Source organism: Apodemus sylvaticus, chromosome 19, assembly GCF_947179515.1.
Source record: "Apodemus sylvaticus chromosome 19, mApoSyl1.1, whole genome shotgun sequence".
NCBI lineage: Eukaryota > Metazoa > Chordata > Mammalia > Rodentia > Muridae > Apodemus > Apodemus sylvaticus.
This window is the reverse complement of record NC_067490.1, coordinates 67,515-84,886: the sequence shown is the minus strand read 5'-3', so window position 1 is coordinate 84,886 and position 17,372 is coordinate 67,515. Positions and strand designations below refer to the sequence as shown.

The window sequence follows — 17,372 nt, the reverse complement described above, 5'->3', positions numbered from 1 at the left end:
ATACTCTCCCACATGTCTATAATAAATTTTCTTCTTCACCATACCTAGAAGCAGTTATGACCTTTCCTTTTTCTATCTATTTTTCATATCAGAACATTTTTGCCATGTTTATTAGACATAAATGGACAATTTCCAATGATGCTATGAGCAAATAATAGTTTTACATTTTGAATATAAGTATTTATTATCATCTTACCAACATACTAGACTTAGCATTCACTGACCACATGTGTAAATTCTTTTTTGGAGGGGGGTTGGTTTTTTGTTTGTTTGTTTGTTTGTTTTGTTTTTTGAGACAGGGTTTCTCTGTGTAGCCTTGGCTTTCCTGGAACTCACTCTGTAGACCAGGCTGGCCTTAGAAATCTGCCTGTCTCTGCTTCCCAAGTGATGGGATTAAAGGCATGCACCACCACTGCCCAGCATGTGAATTCTTAAGAATAAAGAAAAAATAGAAAAATAAAATAAAGGATTGGAAAATGAAAAGCAAATTTTAAAAGAGAAAGAACTTCATGATGGGTTGGTAAGTATAACTAAATAATACACAAATAAGTAAAAGACAATCTTGCAAAAACAACCACTGAAGATGTATTGAACCCAAATGAATGCCCAGTGAGTTGAACTGTAACTGTAAGTTTTTTGATTATCTAACCCTCATAGTTCCTACTTTGCCTATAGGACCACATACTTTTGAAGAGCTTACCACTTTCTCTATTAGCTATTTCATAGTTGGAATCAAATGACTGGTAAGAAGAAACTTTTGGAATCAAGAATTAATGTTGGCTTAAAGTTTGAGAAGGTACTTCCATCACTGGGGAAGACATGGTAGCATGAGCATGAGGTCATGTTGCATCAACAGGGAAGAAGCAGAGAGCACAGAAGAAGTGGAACCCAGGTTAGAAAACCTCAATGCCTGGTCCATATGTGCAACATAACTCAAAGAAACACAATCTCCCTAAAATTCCAACAACTTTCTGAACAATGCCACCTATAAGGCCCCAAGCATTCTGACACATGAACCTGTGAGAGATATGTCACATGAAAAACCCATTAATTGTTAAAATGGAGACTTGAAATGAATCACCTTTACAATGATTTTAGAAAAGACACTGTGTTTGGAGGAAGCTTAGAGCTCATGTAATGCTAACATAGTTTAATGCTAAGAATTCTTGTAATTGAGAATTCACATATATAAACATCTACTAAATATTTACCTATTTATATGAAGCTTATACAAATGTGCATGAGTTTATCAAAGACAAATTAAATTGAAATAAAAAATAAAGGGAAAAAGGTTCTTTTCACATATAAATCTATAAACAAACTTTAGAAATCAGTTTTAAAAACCTATTTATTTCCCTTACCTGTAGTACTTGGATTATAACATTCAGTTATATCAAGACAATAATTAAATAGTCTCCACTGGGTGAGTCCCTGAGGAAGAATTCCTCAAAATCCCACACTCTGAACTCACAGTGTTTATCTGAGAGCCAGCTTAGAGGAACAGCATGTCCCTTGGTGCCTGGGCAGCTTCAGGTACCTTGAACCTAATGAGAGGTTAAAGCATCTTTTGCTTCACATCACTTTTGTGTGAAAGCTCCTTAGTTTTCTCCTTGTAAGAAAATCCCACAGTTTGATTCTTGAACAAAGATGTTCTGTCTCAGGGATTCAATGATATTTGTTCCTACCAACTAAGATCAGCATCGGTGAGTGAAACTTCTTCAAATTCTATTAGATGCACCTGAGATTTAAGCACCATGAGCAAGCATCCATGTCAGGTATCAAGGGTATGACTTCTAATAAAACTTACTAAAATCTCCTTCCTCAAAGAATAGTTTGAATAGCCTGGAAAATACATGCAGAAAGTGAATTTATGAAAATCACATGAATTATAGCCACCTCAGTGTGCATGATCTGGGCTACCTTGAGTAAACACTGCTTGGCCTGCCTATTGTGCTCAGAAGAATTTAAAACCAGGGAAATAACATGACTGTCTTAAAATTATCAAATATTTTTTCAGACAAAGTAGATGGGGTCTTAGAGGAAGAATTTCAAATTCCAAACATCAAAATTAATTTTGAAATTGAAATTTAAAGTATCAAAGCATGATCCAGGAAAAACAAAACAGCATAGACTTGCAATATGACTGATTCTTTGTGAATAATCTAAGAAATCATCATTATTAGACACGGGGAAAGGATTTGATAAGTAATAATGAGTAAAGAGTAGGTCAGTCAGGAGACATCTTGGGGAAGATAATGTTTGGCATGCCAAGAATTTTGGGTATCACTTGTAATAATGAAATTGTCAGAAAATAAAGTATGAAATTAAGAAAGTCATGGCGATTTCCTTCACAGCTCTGCCCAGCACAAAATGGAAGCATGATTGGAACTGCATAAAGTTAAAGAATGAAACTGCCAAAGATGAAAGAGTCATTTACAACAACATAACAAGAGGTAATAACTAAAGAAACAGGTGCTTGAATGTGAAGATGAAAGAGATGTGACAGACAGAGGTGGAGTTGACCCAGTGGGAGATAGCTAACCATGAATATGAGGATCTGAAACAGGAGCAAAAAAGCAAGAGAAAATAGACTATTAGAGAATGCTGAGAATGGAACATGGGCTTTTGTCTAAAATGGATGAGATGTGATATATATATATATAATACAGAGATGTACAGAGAGAGAGAAAGAGAAAGGGGGAGGGAGGAATAGGAAGAGAGAGAGAGAGAGAGAGGGAGGTATAGGAAGAGAGAAGGAGAGAGAGAGAGAGAGAGAGAGAGAGAGAGAGAGAGAGAGAGAGAGAGAGAAAATCACACTGTAACAAAGCAGTCACTGAGATTGAATACAAATGGCCGAAGAGCACACACAGGCTTGGAAAAGGCAGAAAGAACTTTATTCTTGTGCAGATAGGAAAATGAAGAACTTAGTACAAAGTTGCCTTCATGTTCTCACTGAAGTGACTAATAGGTTTCTTGTCATTGTTGTTCCTAATCATTTATAGAGTGTACCAGTAACTGAATTTTCTATAGTCATCAGAGGAGGCTGCAATATATTAGCTTGATGCTAAGGTACCATGTATAAAGGATGATGTTACTATATGACCTCATTCCCACTGGCTTTATTGAAGTAAACAATTTTAGTCATTCAGTTATTCTAATAGTGACAAGTCAGGCTCTAGCCCAGAAAATTCTTATGACTTGTTGATTACACTTAAGGTTTCTAGTTCCAGAAAATTGCTAAATATTTGTTAGAACTGAATGTTAACTAATCCCAGGGATAACAAGTTCTTCTTGCTATCACTAGTTTTCTTTTAGCTTTTCTTAAATAGAATTAAACTTTGAGTCTCAAGAGTGACCATAATGAATGTGAGCTTCAAGACTGGATTCCTCCTCATGGGGTTCTCTGATGAGCGTAACCTTCAGATTTTACATGCAGTGCTCTTTTTGATCACATACCTGTTGGCCATCATGGGCAATCTCCTCATTATCACCATCATCACCTTGGACCAACGTCTTCATTCTCCCATGTACTACTTCTTGAAGCATCTCTCTCTTTTGGACCTCTGCTTCATCTCTGTTACTGTTCCTCAGTCCATTGCAAACTCACTCATGGACAATGGTTTCATTTCTTTTGGTCAGTGTGTGCTTCAGGTTTTCTTCTTCATGGCTCTGGCTTCATCAGAAGTAGGTATTCTCACGGTGATGTCTTATGACCGGTATGTTGCCATCTGTCAGCCACTGCAGTATGAGACAATTATGGATCCCCATGCTTGCAAGTGTGCAGTGATAGCTGTATGGATGGCTGGAGGAATATCTGGGCTCATACACACAGGTGTTAATTTCTCAATTCCTCTTTGTGGGAAGAGAATTATTCACCAGTTCTTCTGTGACATTCCCCAAATGCTAAAACTAGCCTGTTCTTATGAATTCATTAATGAGATTGCAGTGGCTGCATTTACAACATCCACAGCCTTTGTCTGTTTGATTGCCATAGTATTCTCCTACATTCAAATCTTCTCAACTGTGATGAGAATTCCATCAGCTGATAGTCGGACTAAGGTGTTCTCCACCTGTCTTCCACATTTGTTTGTAGTCATGTTCTTCCTCTCAGCTGCAGGCTTTGAATTTCTAAGACTTCCTTCAGATTCCCTGTCAGCAATGGACCTCATATTCTCCATATTCTACACTGTGATACCTCCAACACTCAATCCACTCATCTACAGCTTGAGAAATGAGTCCATGAAAGCAGCTCTGAAGAAAGTGTTGTCAAGAGAAGAATTTTCTCGGAGAATGGTATATGCAAAAGCTATATTCAATCTCTAAAGAGACAACAAACTAAGAGATATTGCTACTATGTCCTAGATTAGAGGAGTGATGAATTAGATTTCTTCTAAGACTCTGTTTCAGTGTTTCTCTTAGTTATGTCCTTCTCAAGAGAGTTTTCTTTTGGTTTTTCGAGACAGGGTTTCTCTGTGTAGCCCTGGCTGTCCTGGAACTCACTCTGTAGACCAGGCTGGCCTCGAACTCAGAAATCGGCCTGCCTCTGCCTCCCAGAGTGCTGGGATTACAGGCGTGTGCCACCACTGCCCGGCTCTCAAAGTGTTTTATCAAATGAAAGATAATTGACCAGTAAGGATATGCATGGGCTCCCTTGTTCCTCTAATTCCAATATTATTTCAGATCATTTCTTAAGGATGTACAGGAATTAAGAGTGAAAAAAGAGTTAGTTTTGACAAGACCCAATACCAATTTAAAGTTAATTTTAATAAATACATTTTAAACTGCCATTAGGTAAACTGATTTTATCTGTGTGATACTAGATCCCTTATTGCTGTACATAATTCCCTCTAAGCTACCAAGTTACCTGCTATTCTTACATAGCTATAAGGTTTTCTTGCTCATAAAAAGTACAGTAATTATGTCCATAACTTATTCAGTCCCTACCAAAATTCACGTTTCCTATATATTCCTTTCCTAATCCAAGTGAACCAATTTATAGTTTTACTATATTTTCCATTTTTACTAATAATGCAACAAGAATATTTTTTCAAATAAAAATAGGTAAAATTATAATTCATGTTAATGTTCTTATAGTGTACATTTATCTATATGTCTCACAACATAAATGCTTTGTTCCCAAGAATAATTTGTATGTGTGCATATGATTATAAAAATAGGGACACGTGATTATACCTCACTAATGAAGTAGATCCCAAGGATCCTCTTTTCCATTACTGAAAATGCTCAAGTTATATCTTACCCTATCTGATACAAAAAGAGACTCCAGCAAGATCCCTACAGTCAAAAGCACATCTGTGATGAGTCCTGTGTGCTGAGCACAAATCTGTGAGTGTATTAGCTGAAGTGTTGAGAAGCTAATGGTGTTGCTCACTTGGGTTAATAACCTGCTTTTTTCCCAAAGACTCATTATTTACAAAGTTAAAATATAAAGGACCCTTTATCTTGAGTGTTCAAAAGAATCAAAGTACACAATTTAATGATACGGGGAATGAGTAGTGGTGGAACAATAGATTTATAGATTGTTCTATTGACTATATGCAATATTTACTTTACTTTTTATTTTGAATATTTAACATCATTTTAAACATGATTTAATTATCATCTGGACCTACAAATGCATTTATCCATGTATGTAAGTAATTCCTTGGCTTTTATGCCTCATCCTCTCTCCTACATGAATTCAATTCTTGGCTGCATCTTCCTGAGTACTGTTTTACCCACTATAATCCTTGAATACAGGATATCATCTATGAATTATATTACCATTGATAAATTTTAAAAATGTAAGTGTTTTATTTTCTCACAGAAATAATTTTAAAAGTTCCAACAAGAAAGAAAACAATGACACAAAATAAAGATAAGTAACATTGTAGGTTTATCTGTGTGTGCCTCTTTGATTCTTGTCATCTTTGCATATCATTAGATTGTACTGTTGTTGAAGGGTAAGCCCACTGAACTCTAATCAGAAACTATTTGTCATTTCATGGAAGGAAAATATGTAATACTAACTGACTGACTAACTTCCAGAGAATCAGCCATAATCGGGCATTAATAACTTCCACATTTCAATCTTTTCTCATTTTCAACTCACATTTATTTTTGTATCAGTTTTTTTTTTCTCACCACAGTTAATGATTCCTCTGGCCACTTAATTGTTTATGTACTTGAATGCTATCTTCTCCCAACCCCCAACCAACCAGTCAGTAATTAGTTCTGATTGTATCTTCACTGGCATTCTGGCTTTAGATAAACATTTTCTCAGATTGGTACACTGGATAAACAATCCCTAGCAACTTTCTGTTTTGAATGCAGTACAGATTTCTTTAATTTGCATTTTGCCATCTTAATTGTAATGAGATTTGTATACATTAAAAATAAATAGCAAAAAAACAAAAAAATAAAAAAAATTTAAAAAAAATGGCATTCATGTCAAGTGTACACATACTGAGCATTAAAGTCAACCATTTAAATAAGCAGCTTCAATCAAGACACTCACAGAACCAAACTGGTATTCACATGTATCTGGCAATCTTTTCTGTCCCAGCCTTCTCACCCCAGGGACCACCAAACGACTTTTATCATTACACAGTTGTTTCCCTTTCTGGATTTATACCATTCACTCTTCAGCAGGAAATGTTGCTGAGTGTGCTATTCTGAGGCTGAACTACATAGTTCACTTCTTTCTATCTGAATTGTGTTCCATTACATAGACATAGGACTCTTACTTTGCAGTAGTATGATTTGTTATGTCTTTTACTAGGGGAATATCTTGTTCATTATGTTGTTGGCTGGTAAACAACTACATTGACTACAATATGGGATCATTCTAAATAAAGTTTTTATGAATGTTAATACAGCATTCTAAGGTCATGTTTTTGTTTTGATTAAATGTGTATGATGAAATATTTTACATGTATTTGGTGTATTGTTCCCCCCCCCATGCTCTCTCATCTGACTCTTACACTTGCTATTCTTCTTTCTCCCCTCTTCTCTACAGATCCATTTCCTACATTTCCACGTGTTACTTTTTCCTTTGTAGCTTTCTGGTTTTGACCAGAATGTGTGGCCAGAGATTTGGAACTACCCATAGAATAGTGGTGAGTTCACCATTTGGTTCACATCTGAAGGCAATGGCCATACATTCCCTAGAATTCATCAGTCTGAAATAGTTGAACAAGGAGGAATAGGGGACCTGTGAGCCTCTCTACCCAGTACATGAGTGTATGTTGGCAGGCTCAGTTTTACTTAAGCCCAATTCAGTTTTCTATTTGCAGTAGACTGTAAGAGATGTGGAAGCTCATGAATCGTTTCTACCTCCATAGTGACTAGCTTAAGCTTATGTAGGTATTGTGGAGTCAATCATAGCCCCTTTGAATTTATTAGGACAATGGTTCTGAAGACACTATTTTTCTGGTTCTCCAAGGCTCTTACAGTCTTTCCATACCATCTTCAGTGATGGTCCCTGAGTCATAGAGTTCAATAATATAACAATATGGATGGCTCAGTCTTTGTACTTTGACAAGTTGTGAGTTTATATGTTAACTACTATCTACTGCATATAGAAACATCCCACATAAGGCCTGACTTCATAGTTTAATATCTCAACTTGACACATATGCTTTCTGTTGTCACTATAAATCCCAGAAACACAAAGCAGCCTGGGGAGGAAATGCTTTATTTCATCTTATAGTCCACTATCCATAATTGAGGGAAATCAGTGAAGGAGCTTAAGGCAGGAACCTGGAAGCAGAAACTGAGTCATGAAGAAGCGATACTTACTGGCTTGCTTTCCAGGAGTTTTTCAGCTTTCTTTCTTTTCTTTTGTTTCTTTGTTTCTTTGTTTCTTTGTTTCTTTCTTTCTTTCTTTCTTTCTTTCTTTCTTTCTTTCTTTCTTTCTTTCTTTCTTTCTTTCTTTCTTTCTTTCTGTCTTTCTCTCTCTCTCTCACTCTCTCTCTTTCTTTCTTTCTTTCATTGAATATCGTCTGAATTTACATTGCCAATGGTAAAATCTTTCCCAATATCCCCCCTCCCCTTTCAGCTTGCTTTCTTATACAACCCAAAAACACTTGTCCAGGAGTGGCTCCACCCACAGAGGACTGTGCAATTCCACATCAATCTTTAATCAAGAACATGCATCCACAGATTTGCTTACAGGCCAACAAAATTGAAGCATTTTCTCAATTGCGTTTTCCTCTTTACAGATGATCATAGCTTGTCTTAAACTGACAAAATTTAACCAGCACAGCACTCAGGAAAAAGAAATATCTATTATCTTTTTTCAGAGTTCATCTACAGTGATGTCTAAAATTATACAGTATACCACAAGTGAATGGTAGATTCTTTCCATTTTTGTGTTTACAGAGTCCTCTCTGATCGTGGAACAACATGGAATGAAAATGAGAATGCTCAGTAGAATCTTGTTTTATTTAATTTTTATAATTATTCTAGAGTCTCAGAAGTTGCAAATTAGAACAGATCTGTGCCATGCCTCCTTTATCTATCTTACATTACTCCAATGTAATATCAAATCATAGATTTATAGTCTTTTCTTACACGTATGAAGCAATATAGCTGCTACCTCAGTTGAGACATAACTATTTTATCACCACACGGATGTCTATGGTCTTACCCTTTACATAGTTACATTCACCTTCCTTCCCTACCACATTCCAGTCCTTAACAATCAAAGGTATTTTCCCTATCTTCAAAACATTGTTATTTCAGGAGTTCTACAAAAATACATAGAATCATACATCATGTGAACTTCTGATGCTGACTTTTTGACACTTATCACTGTTCTCATCCATATACATAAACCTTTCCCTTTCTGTTCTTGAGTGGTATGCTGTAATACAGATGCACTAAATATACTTAACATTTCACCCATTAAATAATATTTAGATTGTTTCCAGATTGAGGATATTAAAAACAAGCAGAACTGAATATTTGTGCACTACTGATGTTCATTTTCAAGGCCCAAATATATATGGATGCAATCTTTTGATTAAATAACAGTTGCGTGTTTGTGTTTGGTTTTTAAACAAAAATTACATAAGGTCTCTATGAGTCCTGCCTGGAAATAGATGTTTCACGTCTACCTACATTCGACTAGATGTAAATAAGGTGAATGCCCAACCATGTTGAAAGGTGGGTTGGGACATGTACTCTGTTAATACAAAGAAGAGAGATAAGGGTTGATGAGTATACAGCAGTATTTGTTTTTATACTGAAAGTCATTTACTCACTTTCATAAAACTTGTTTTTTACTATAATTAATTATTAACAAGTTTATATTGATAGCCTCTGTAGTATGAAATATTTTGTGCACCTACCCCTTTAAATGATCCTATGCTTTACAGTGTCAGTTGGCTATTGGACTTCTGGGACGGGAGGATATAAAAAGACAACAGAGACTGTGAGAAAGAGAGAGAGTAGTAGAACTGAGGAGTAAGCAGGAGGATGGTTCAGGAGTCAGAAGAATAGTGTCAGAGAAAACAGTTGATGCAGGAAGAAAGAAGATTGAGTAGGGTAGAGAAGAAAAGTGATTGAGCAGAGTGAAAATAGAAGCAGTTGTACATGAGTTGGGCTAGCAGACTGAGAAGGGAAGATAGATGGTGACAACTGAACCAGGGGAGTCTGAGCTGAGCCAGAGAAAATATTGACAGGAGAGAGATTAAACAAACAAATAAAAAGCAAAGCAAAACAAAACAAAAAAGAAACCCACAAAGTAGTCAAAAGAAAGATAAAAGGAACATAAGACTGCATACATAAAGTTACAAGCCTGAATAAAGATTTGTTTGGAAGCAGTGGAGAAATTATTTTAAGGTAATGTTTTCTGAACTAATGTTAGTTTCTCTTACATGCCTATATTACTATCTGGCATTGCTCTGCAGTGTATGTGTTGCAGTAGGACACTGCAATGTTGCACACTTTATCTTTTTGGGGTTAAGAGTACAGTCTGGACTGGAAAAAAAAAGATTAAATGAAAACATTTTAAAAATGGAAAAAAAGGAGTATAGAATTAGTTGTAATATATGGTGGTTTTTTGTTTGTTTTTTTAATTTGCATTTTTTATTCGATATATTTTTTATTTACATTTCAAATGATTTCCCCTTTCCTGTCTCCTCACTCCCCGAAAGTCCCATAAGTCCTCTTCCCTCCCCTTGGTCCCCCATCCACCCCTTCCCACTTCCCTGTTCTGGCATTGCCCTATACTGCTGCACTGAGTCTTTCCAGAACCAGGGGCTACTCTTCCGTTCTTCTTGGACATCATTTGATATGTGGATTATGACTTGGGTAATCCAAGTTTCTAGGCTAATATCCACTTATCAGTGAGTGCATACCATAATTGATCTTTTGAGACTGGGTTACTTCACTTAGTATGATGTTCTCCAGCTCCATCCATTTGTCTAAGGATTTCATGGTGTGTCTGTTGTTGTTGTTTTGTTTTTTGGATTTGGTTTTTTCGAGACAGGGTTTCTCTGTATAGCCCTGGCTGTCCTGGAACACATTCTGTAGACCAGGCTGGCCTCGAACTCAGAAATCCTCCTGCCTCTGCCTCCCAGAGTGCTAGGATTACAGGCATGCGCCACCACCACCCGGCTGTAATATATGTTTAAATTCAAACTGTTTTACACCAAAATATATGAATTTCCATGGTTTATTTATTAGGTAAGAAGCAAATGTTCAAAAGCAGTTTTCAGTGCCCGGAAATAAGATGACGCTTTAACCAAAAGGGGATTTCTATGTGATGCTCTTACCAGCAGCAACACTAAGGATGGTGGTAAGTATACAGCCTTTTGGGTGTCACGTGACCTTATAAACCAAAATTGCTAAGTGTTGAGGCTCTGCTCTCTAGGTTGAAACTTTCTTCCCAGTAGATTCTCAGATCTGCTACTTTAGGAACCACTGAGCTGGCAAGAAAACCCTAGTCTCACCAAATCCCCTGCACCATTTCAATGGATCCAAATGCCAAGTGACAAAGTGGTAGAGAAAATGAGGCACATTGTCGTTCAGTTGGTTTTTATGTTAGCTCCACCCCTCAAAGAAAAAACAATAAAAAACAAGCCTGTCTTCAACAGCACATTTTAAAACTCTATGGTTGTAGAAAAGTAATTTAATCACAGGTGGTAATCAGTTTAGATAGATGTCTACACACCAAGAAATCCTAAGACGAGTTTTCCAATATAAAAGGATGAATGCAGGGAAGTTATTCTATAAATCCTTGCAGTCCATTAAACTGCAGAATTTAAATGAAGGTTGAAATAGCAAAGTTATAATTCAATCAAGTAAGAAAGGAAGCTCACCTTACTGAAAATGAGTAAATTAATAAAAACCAATATGTGATCCGTGTAAAAGTTTTAAAATATTATGCAAGAGAACCATAAATAAAAAAGGTTGATATGTAATGTGCTTGTATAACTCAGGAATCAGGAAAACTATTTTTATAATGCTAACTGAGGGAAGCAGTAGAGATAAACCTTTCAGTGTTACATGTTCTATAAAAACTGTGTTTTCCCCAAAGTCAAACATGACTCTTTTTGATAGTTATATTTTTGGGTGAAAAAAAAATTGATGTCAATCTAAAAGGCCACTGTTTACATTTTGCATCTCATTACTGTTATAAAAAACATCTGAGATTTAAGTTCTTCCTGTAAAGTGGATCTTAAAATATTTAGCTTAACAAAAATGAAACGAAATGTGTAGAGCAAATAAAAATTTTAATTTTACTGAAAATTACCAGAATTTCTGTCTTATAAAACTCAGTGCTGAATGTAATTAACTGTTTAGATTCTCAGTCTCTTGTCAACTCCTTGTACAGTTTGACAAAATGAAAACAAAAATAATGAACAATAATTCTGTTAATATTTTACCAGTTACAACAGAGCAGAAATGAGAAATATAGAAAATGTTTGAGGCAACTTTATAGTGTTTAGTTTTTCCGACTTTATATTGTATCGTTTGTGGCTTCGATGAAAACCATTTAATCTGATGGTACCCAAGATGGATTAAATTTCTGATCCTTTTTTATGGATTAAAGCCAAGAGCTTTTCCAGTGGGGCAGCTAAGTATATTTTAAAACTTTTAATTTACTGATGCTTTATTACAATCTTAAAACAGGCCTCTATCATGGAAAACTGTAGAAATGGAATACTCAGAGGTTGAGTTTATTCTACAAAAGCAATGTGAGAAAGGCAGCCTGAGTCTGCACTATTTCGGGAAAGGCAGGCACTAGATGGCTATTCCTCTGAGTTTAAAACAAGGAGGAACTGTTTTAATCTCAAGATTCAGAGTTCTCACAAAAACCAGTATTACAAGATGATTTACTCAGACACAAGCATGCACATGTACCCCCATACACACGCACACATACAATTCAAAAGCAGGGGATTTTTTTTATTGTTTTTTGTTTTTGTTTTGTTTTGTTTTTAGATACCAACTATACTCCAGGCCATCAAGTTAGATACCAAATTGGAAAATGACACATATTTTCCTTTGCAAAAGTAAGCTCCATAAAAAGTCCACTTAAAAGTTGAAAAAAGGTTAAAGTGCTTGCTGAGAAAGTTCAAGGCTCTGGGCTTGCTACACTTAAAAAACAGAAAAACAGTAGGATGCCTTATTTGATTAGGCTCTTAGTACCACTGCATGTAGTTTCTATGGTAATGAGCACATTGTTTGCTAGGAAGGAAGTGTCTATCACCTGTGCACAGCTAGACCATCTGTTACAATACAGAGGTATACAAAATATAATTCAGAAGTACATAAAATGTAAGTACAGAAAACTTTAACCAGGCAGGGTGGTGGTGGCGCACACCTGTAATCCCAGCACTCTGGGAGGCAGAGGCAGGCGGATTTCTGAGTTCGAGGCTAGCCTGGTCTACATACTGAGTTCCAGGACAGCCAGGGTTATACAAAGAAACCCTGTCTCGAAAAAAAAAAAACAACAACAACAAAAAAAAAAAAACAACAAAAAAAAAAGAAAAGAAAAAGAAAAAGAATAGAAAACTTTAAGCAATATCTCAAAATGGTATTTCTACTGTGACTTAAAAGTCAAAGGTTTCCCTAGTGGAAAATGAAAAGATTTTAGAGAAAGCAAAACAATATGGTGAGTTGTGACACTTGTACTCACCTCTAACTACTACTTAAGTATCAAAAAGTCTAAACTTCATCACAGAAGAACTGTTTTATCCTGCAGATTCTCGCCAATAAAGGAATATTTATCAAGTCTGAAAACTTGATAAACTGCAATTCTTTAAACATTAGCTGGAATACAGAAAATAGAACATTTATGCATAATTTCTGTTATATATATATATATATATATATATACACACACACATATATATATTGCATTTCAAAAACATTTTTATTTTCTAGCTGTTACCACAAATTGATTCTCAAAATGGCTACAAGAAACATAACCACAATGAGTGGATTTCTCCTCATGGGGTTCTCTGACAACCATGAGCTGCAGATGTTACAGGCTTTGCTCTTCTTGGTGACATACCTCTTCGGCTCAGCAGGTAACTTCATCATTATCACCATCACAACACTGGACCCACAGCTCCAGTCTCCGATGTATTACTTTCTAAAGCACCTTTCCATTCTGGACTTCTCATCCCTTTCTGTCACAGTTCCCCAGTATATTGAGAGTTCCCTAGCACAAAGTGGCTACATTTCATATGGCCAGTGCATGCTGCAAGTTTTTTTCTTCACAGCTTTGGGCTGGAGTGAGACAGCCATTCTCACGGTGATGTCTTATGACCGCTATGTGGCTATCTGCCTCCCCCTGCACTATGAGGTCATCATGAGTCCCAGAAAGTGCACTTGGGCTGTGGCAGCTGTGTGGCTAAGTGGAGGCATCTCTGGAACTTTATACACAGCAAGTACTCTGTCTATCAGATTCTGTGGTGACAAAATAATTCATCAGTTCTTCTGTGATATCCCCCAGTTGCTCAAGATCTCCTGCTCTAATGATTACTTCGGAGTACTGGGAGTGTCTACTTTCATGTCTGTAATGGCCTTCGTCTGCTTCACGGGGATTGCTTTCTCCTATGGCCAGATATTCTCCACAGTTCTCAGGATGCCCTCTGCTGAAGGCCGATCTAAGGTCTTCTCCACCTGCCTGCCCCACCTCTTCGTTGTGTCATTTTTTCTCTCAACAGGGATTTGTGCCTATCTAAAGCCAACCCCAGACTCACCAACTGCTTTAGACCTCATGCTCTCTATCTTTTACACAGTACTACCCCCAACCCTCAACCCTGTCATCTATAGTCTGAGAAATGAGTCCTTGAAGGGAGCTATAAAGAAGTTACTGTTAAGTGAAGAATTCATTGGTGAAAATTATTTTTGTTCTGTTGTTAGTGTCTGTTAACACTGAACACAAAGAATGCTTTTATTATAATGAATATGTTACATATGTAATGTTAAAATAACGATATTTTCTAGAAAATATATATTATAAATCTATTTCATGGCAAGTTTTGATGTTATTCTTTGAACCTATTTCATTAAATTTACTTATAGATGTTTCAAGTTAGTGAAAAATATATGACTATAATCTAGTAATACAAACCCAATTCTTCCTAACTCTTCTAGTCCATTGCCACACTTGTACACATATAAAATTACTAATAATCCTAACATGTTTATGGAAATATCATAATAATAATAACCACAAAGGATAATTAGTTACTGGTTACTCAGTTCACCAAATGGATCATAATTTTAATATTTATCACTTATTTCAAAGATTCATATTACTATCTTTCCATATACAAATTTTAAGGAATTGGATGAACAAGTATGCCATTTCTATGCATCTCTATATAAAGTAATTAATATAGTTCTCCTGGGTGCCAAGTGTTTAATGTAATTAATATACAAATAAGCCTCAGTTCTTTAACTTGTATTATTTACTATTAATTTTCATTTACTAGTAAGTCATTTTTATAATGTAATCCAAGTAGTCAGGAGGCAGAAGCAGGAAGACCTTTGTGATGTTTTTAGGCAAGCTTAGTCTGTATAGCAATGATGATAACTGCTAAAATGTCCTAAAAACTTTCTTGCTCATTCTGAGAGTTAAAAGTCTCTGTCTTAGGCAATTAACACCTGTAGCCTAACAGACAGGGATTAGGTAATGCAGCTTTTGTTCTATTATCTTCACAGAAATGGCTGGGCCCTAACTTTCAGCCTGCTAGTTGATGTCCCGAGGGGAAAAAAAACGGACACCTTGAAAAGTGAATTTACCACTTATTTCTAGGTTGTAAAAAAGTTCCCTATGAAAGCTCTCTAAGAGAAAGGGAAAAACACAATGAATCATGATGATGATGATGATGATGATGATGATGATGATAATGATCTCTTATCTTTGTCTTCAACACTTATATATCTTTCAGAATACATGATCGCATGGTAAAAAGTTCATCACAAGTTTACATATAAATTAAAATTATAAACTGAATAAGGAGTTTACAACACAGAATGTTTACATGCATATCCATTAGGAGTAAACATTCACCACCAGTCAGAGATCTACAGGTTCATGGAGAGTTAAATCCCATAACTAAGTTTTTAATGAAGCTTTGTATAGATAATCCCAGTCAATATTTTATCTTCTGCCCTAGCACCTATAATAAATGACAGCTCCCTTTAATGAATGTGATGAAAATGGCATATGAATCATACACATCCACACATATGTATGTATGTGGATATCTCAGAGACAGACAGACAGACAGACAGACAGAGACAGAGTCAGAGACAGAAATAAAGGAAAGTAGGATATCTAATAAATAGAGTTTGAGCCATCCTAAGGTAGTTTAGAGATTTGTAGAAAAGAAATCTCTGTGTAGTAAAAAAAATGGCCAAAGATACCAGAAGCTGAAGATATAAATGTTTTTTAATCTAAGTAGGAAAGTATCAAAACATCTTGAGATAATATGGTAAAGTTAAGAGAGTTGTGGATGAGATTATAAAATTTATGTGTAATTCAAAATGAATGGCACCGACCATGCAGCAGTGACCATTGTTATGCTCTGGCAGAGCAGAGCAGACCAGACAAAGAAATTGAGTGTAAACACCACATATCTAACTATAGTTTTTGTTTTTTTTTAAGGTAGAAAGATGCAAAATAGATAAGACTTTCCTTAAACCACAAGAATCCTAGCAATTTGAAATAGAAAAATTGTGAAAGTCCTCCCACATTTAATAATTACAAGTAGAGAAATACACTTAAGTAAGCTAATGCTGACTTATCTATCAACTTTTTTCTCAGTTGTCCACCTTGGAGAACTTGTAGCTCTGCTTTTACCCAGTATAAACATTCTTCCTATCTTGTGGAAGGAAGGCTTACTTGACTGGCAATAAAGTTATTGGCTCTGTAACTGAAGATGTTAGTTTTGTCTTTTGACATGGAGGGTGAACGTACATAAAGAAGTCTATAATTAATATGTTAATGATAAGAAACCAAAAAAATAATACAAATGCAATAAAAGTACTTAAAGAAAACTGCAGCAAACACTGTCACTGAAGATAGATATAGACAATTATGAAAAATTTAGAGTATTAAATGTAAATTAGCCATTTAAATATGGCAGGGTGGTTAGAGTAGAAGAATAAAAAAAGGTGATTTTATAACATTGTTAAATAAATAGACAACTGTCATGTTTTAATTATAAAATTGTATGAACAAAGAGAAACAATTACATGTATTATTGTGTCTAATTCATATCATATTCTCATATAACATATCTCTTTCTCAAAATATCACATTACTCAGGATTGAATGTTGCTATTTTGTTTGAAAACAATTTACAATTCTGAGTCTCTGCACCTGAATTAGGAAACTGACTTTTATCCTGAAAGTTGTAAAATGACTTCATATGAATAAATGTAACTATAGTTATAAATAAGTAGTGTATCTTTTAAAGTGTACAGATGCATTTTTAAGACTGGGTAATATGATACCAGGGGACCACACCCACAAAGTGCCCAGTAGATGTGGGATCAATTCAGCTCTACCAAAACCCCATTGCCCCATGGGTCTGCACATCCAACTGTACCCATGGCAGATCAGTGCTTAATCCCAGACCCCACAACCTGCCTGTCTATCAGAAGGTCTGCTCTATCCAGGGACATAGAACCCCATCATCCTTCTGGTCTGCACCTTCATCTGCAGCCATGTCTTAGCAGATTTCCTGCTCCCAGACCCCACTCCCTGAATGTTTCCCAGGAGGACTGCTCTAACCAGGGACAAAGGAGGCCTACTCTAGTGAAAATGGCCATCTTACCAAAAGCAATATACAGATTCAATGCAATTTCCATCAAAATTCCAACACAATTCTTTACAG

At 35.8% G+C, this 17,372-nt stretch overlaps 2 protein-coding genes across 2 annotated transcripts; both read left to right on the top strand.

The window, feature by feature from the left end:
* The first annotated feature begins 3,360 nt into the window (after positions 1-3,360).
* LOC127669118 (olfactory receptor 14J1-like) lies at positions 3,361-4,323 on the top strand. Its single transcript, XM_052162969.1, has one exon. It carries the CDS (start codon positions 3,361-3,363, stop codon positions 4,321-4,323), a length of 963 nt encoding a protein of 320 aa, XP_052018929.1.
* A 9,100-nt stretch (positions 4,324-13,423) lies between these two features.
* LOC127669854 (olfactory receptor 14J1-like) lies at positions 13,424-14,395 on the top strand. Its single transcript, XM_052164072.1, has one exon. It carries the CDS (start codon positions 13,424-13,426, stop codon positions 14,393-14,395), a length of 972 nt encoding a protein of 323 aa, XP_052020032.1.
* Positions 14,396-17,372: the final 2,977 nt, after the last annotated feature.

Excerpts from the sequence above, each read along its gene's own strand:
- LOC127669118 (XM_052162969.1), top strand. The coding sequence starts at position 3,361 with ATGAATGTGAGCTTCAAGACTGGATTCCTCCTCATGGGGTTCTCTGAT.
- LOC127669854 (XM_052164072.1), top strand. The coding sequence starts at position 13,424 with ATGGCTACAAGAAACATAACCACAATGAGTGGATTTCTCCTCATGGGG.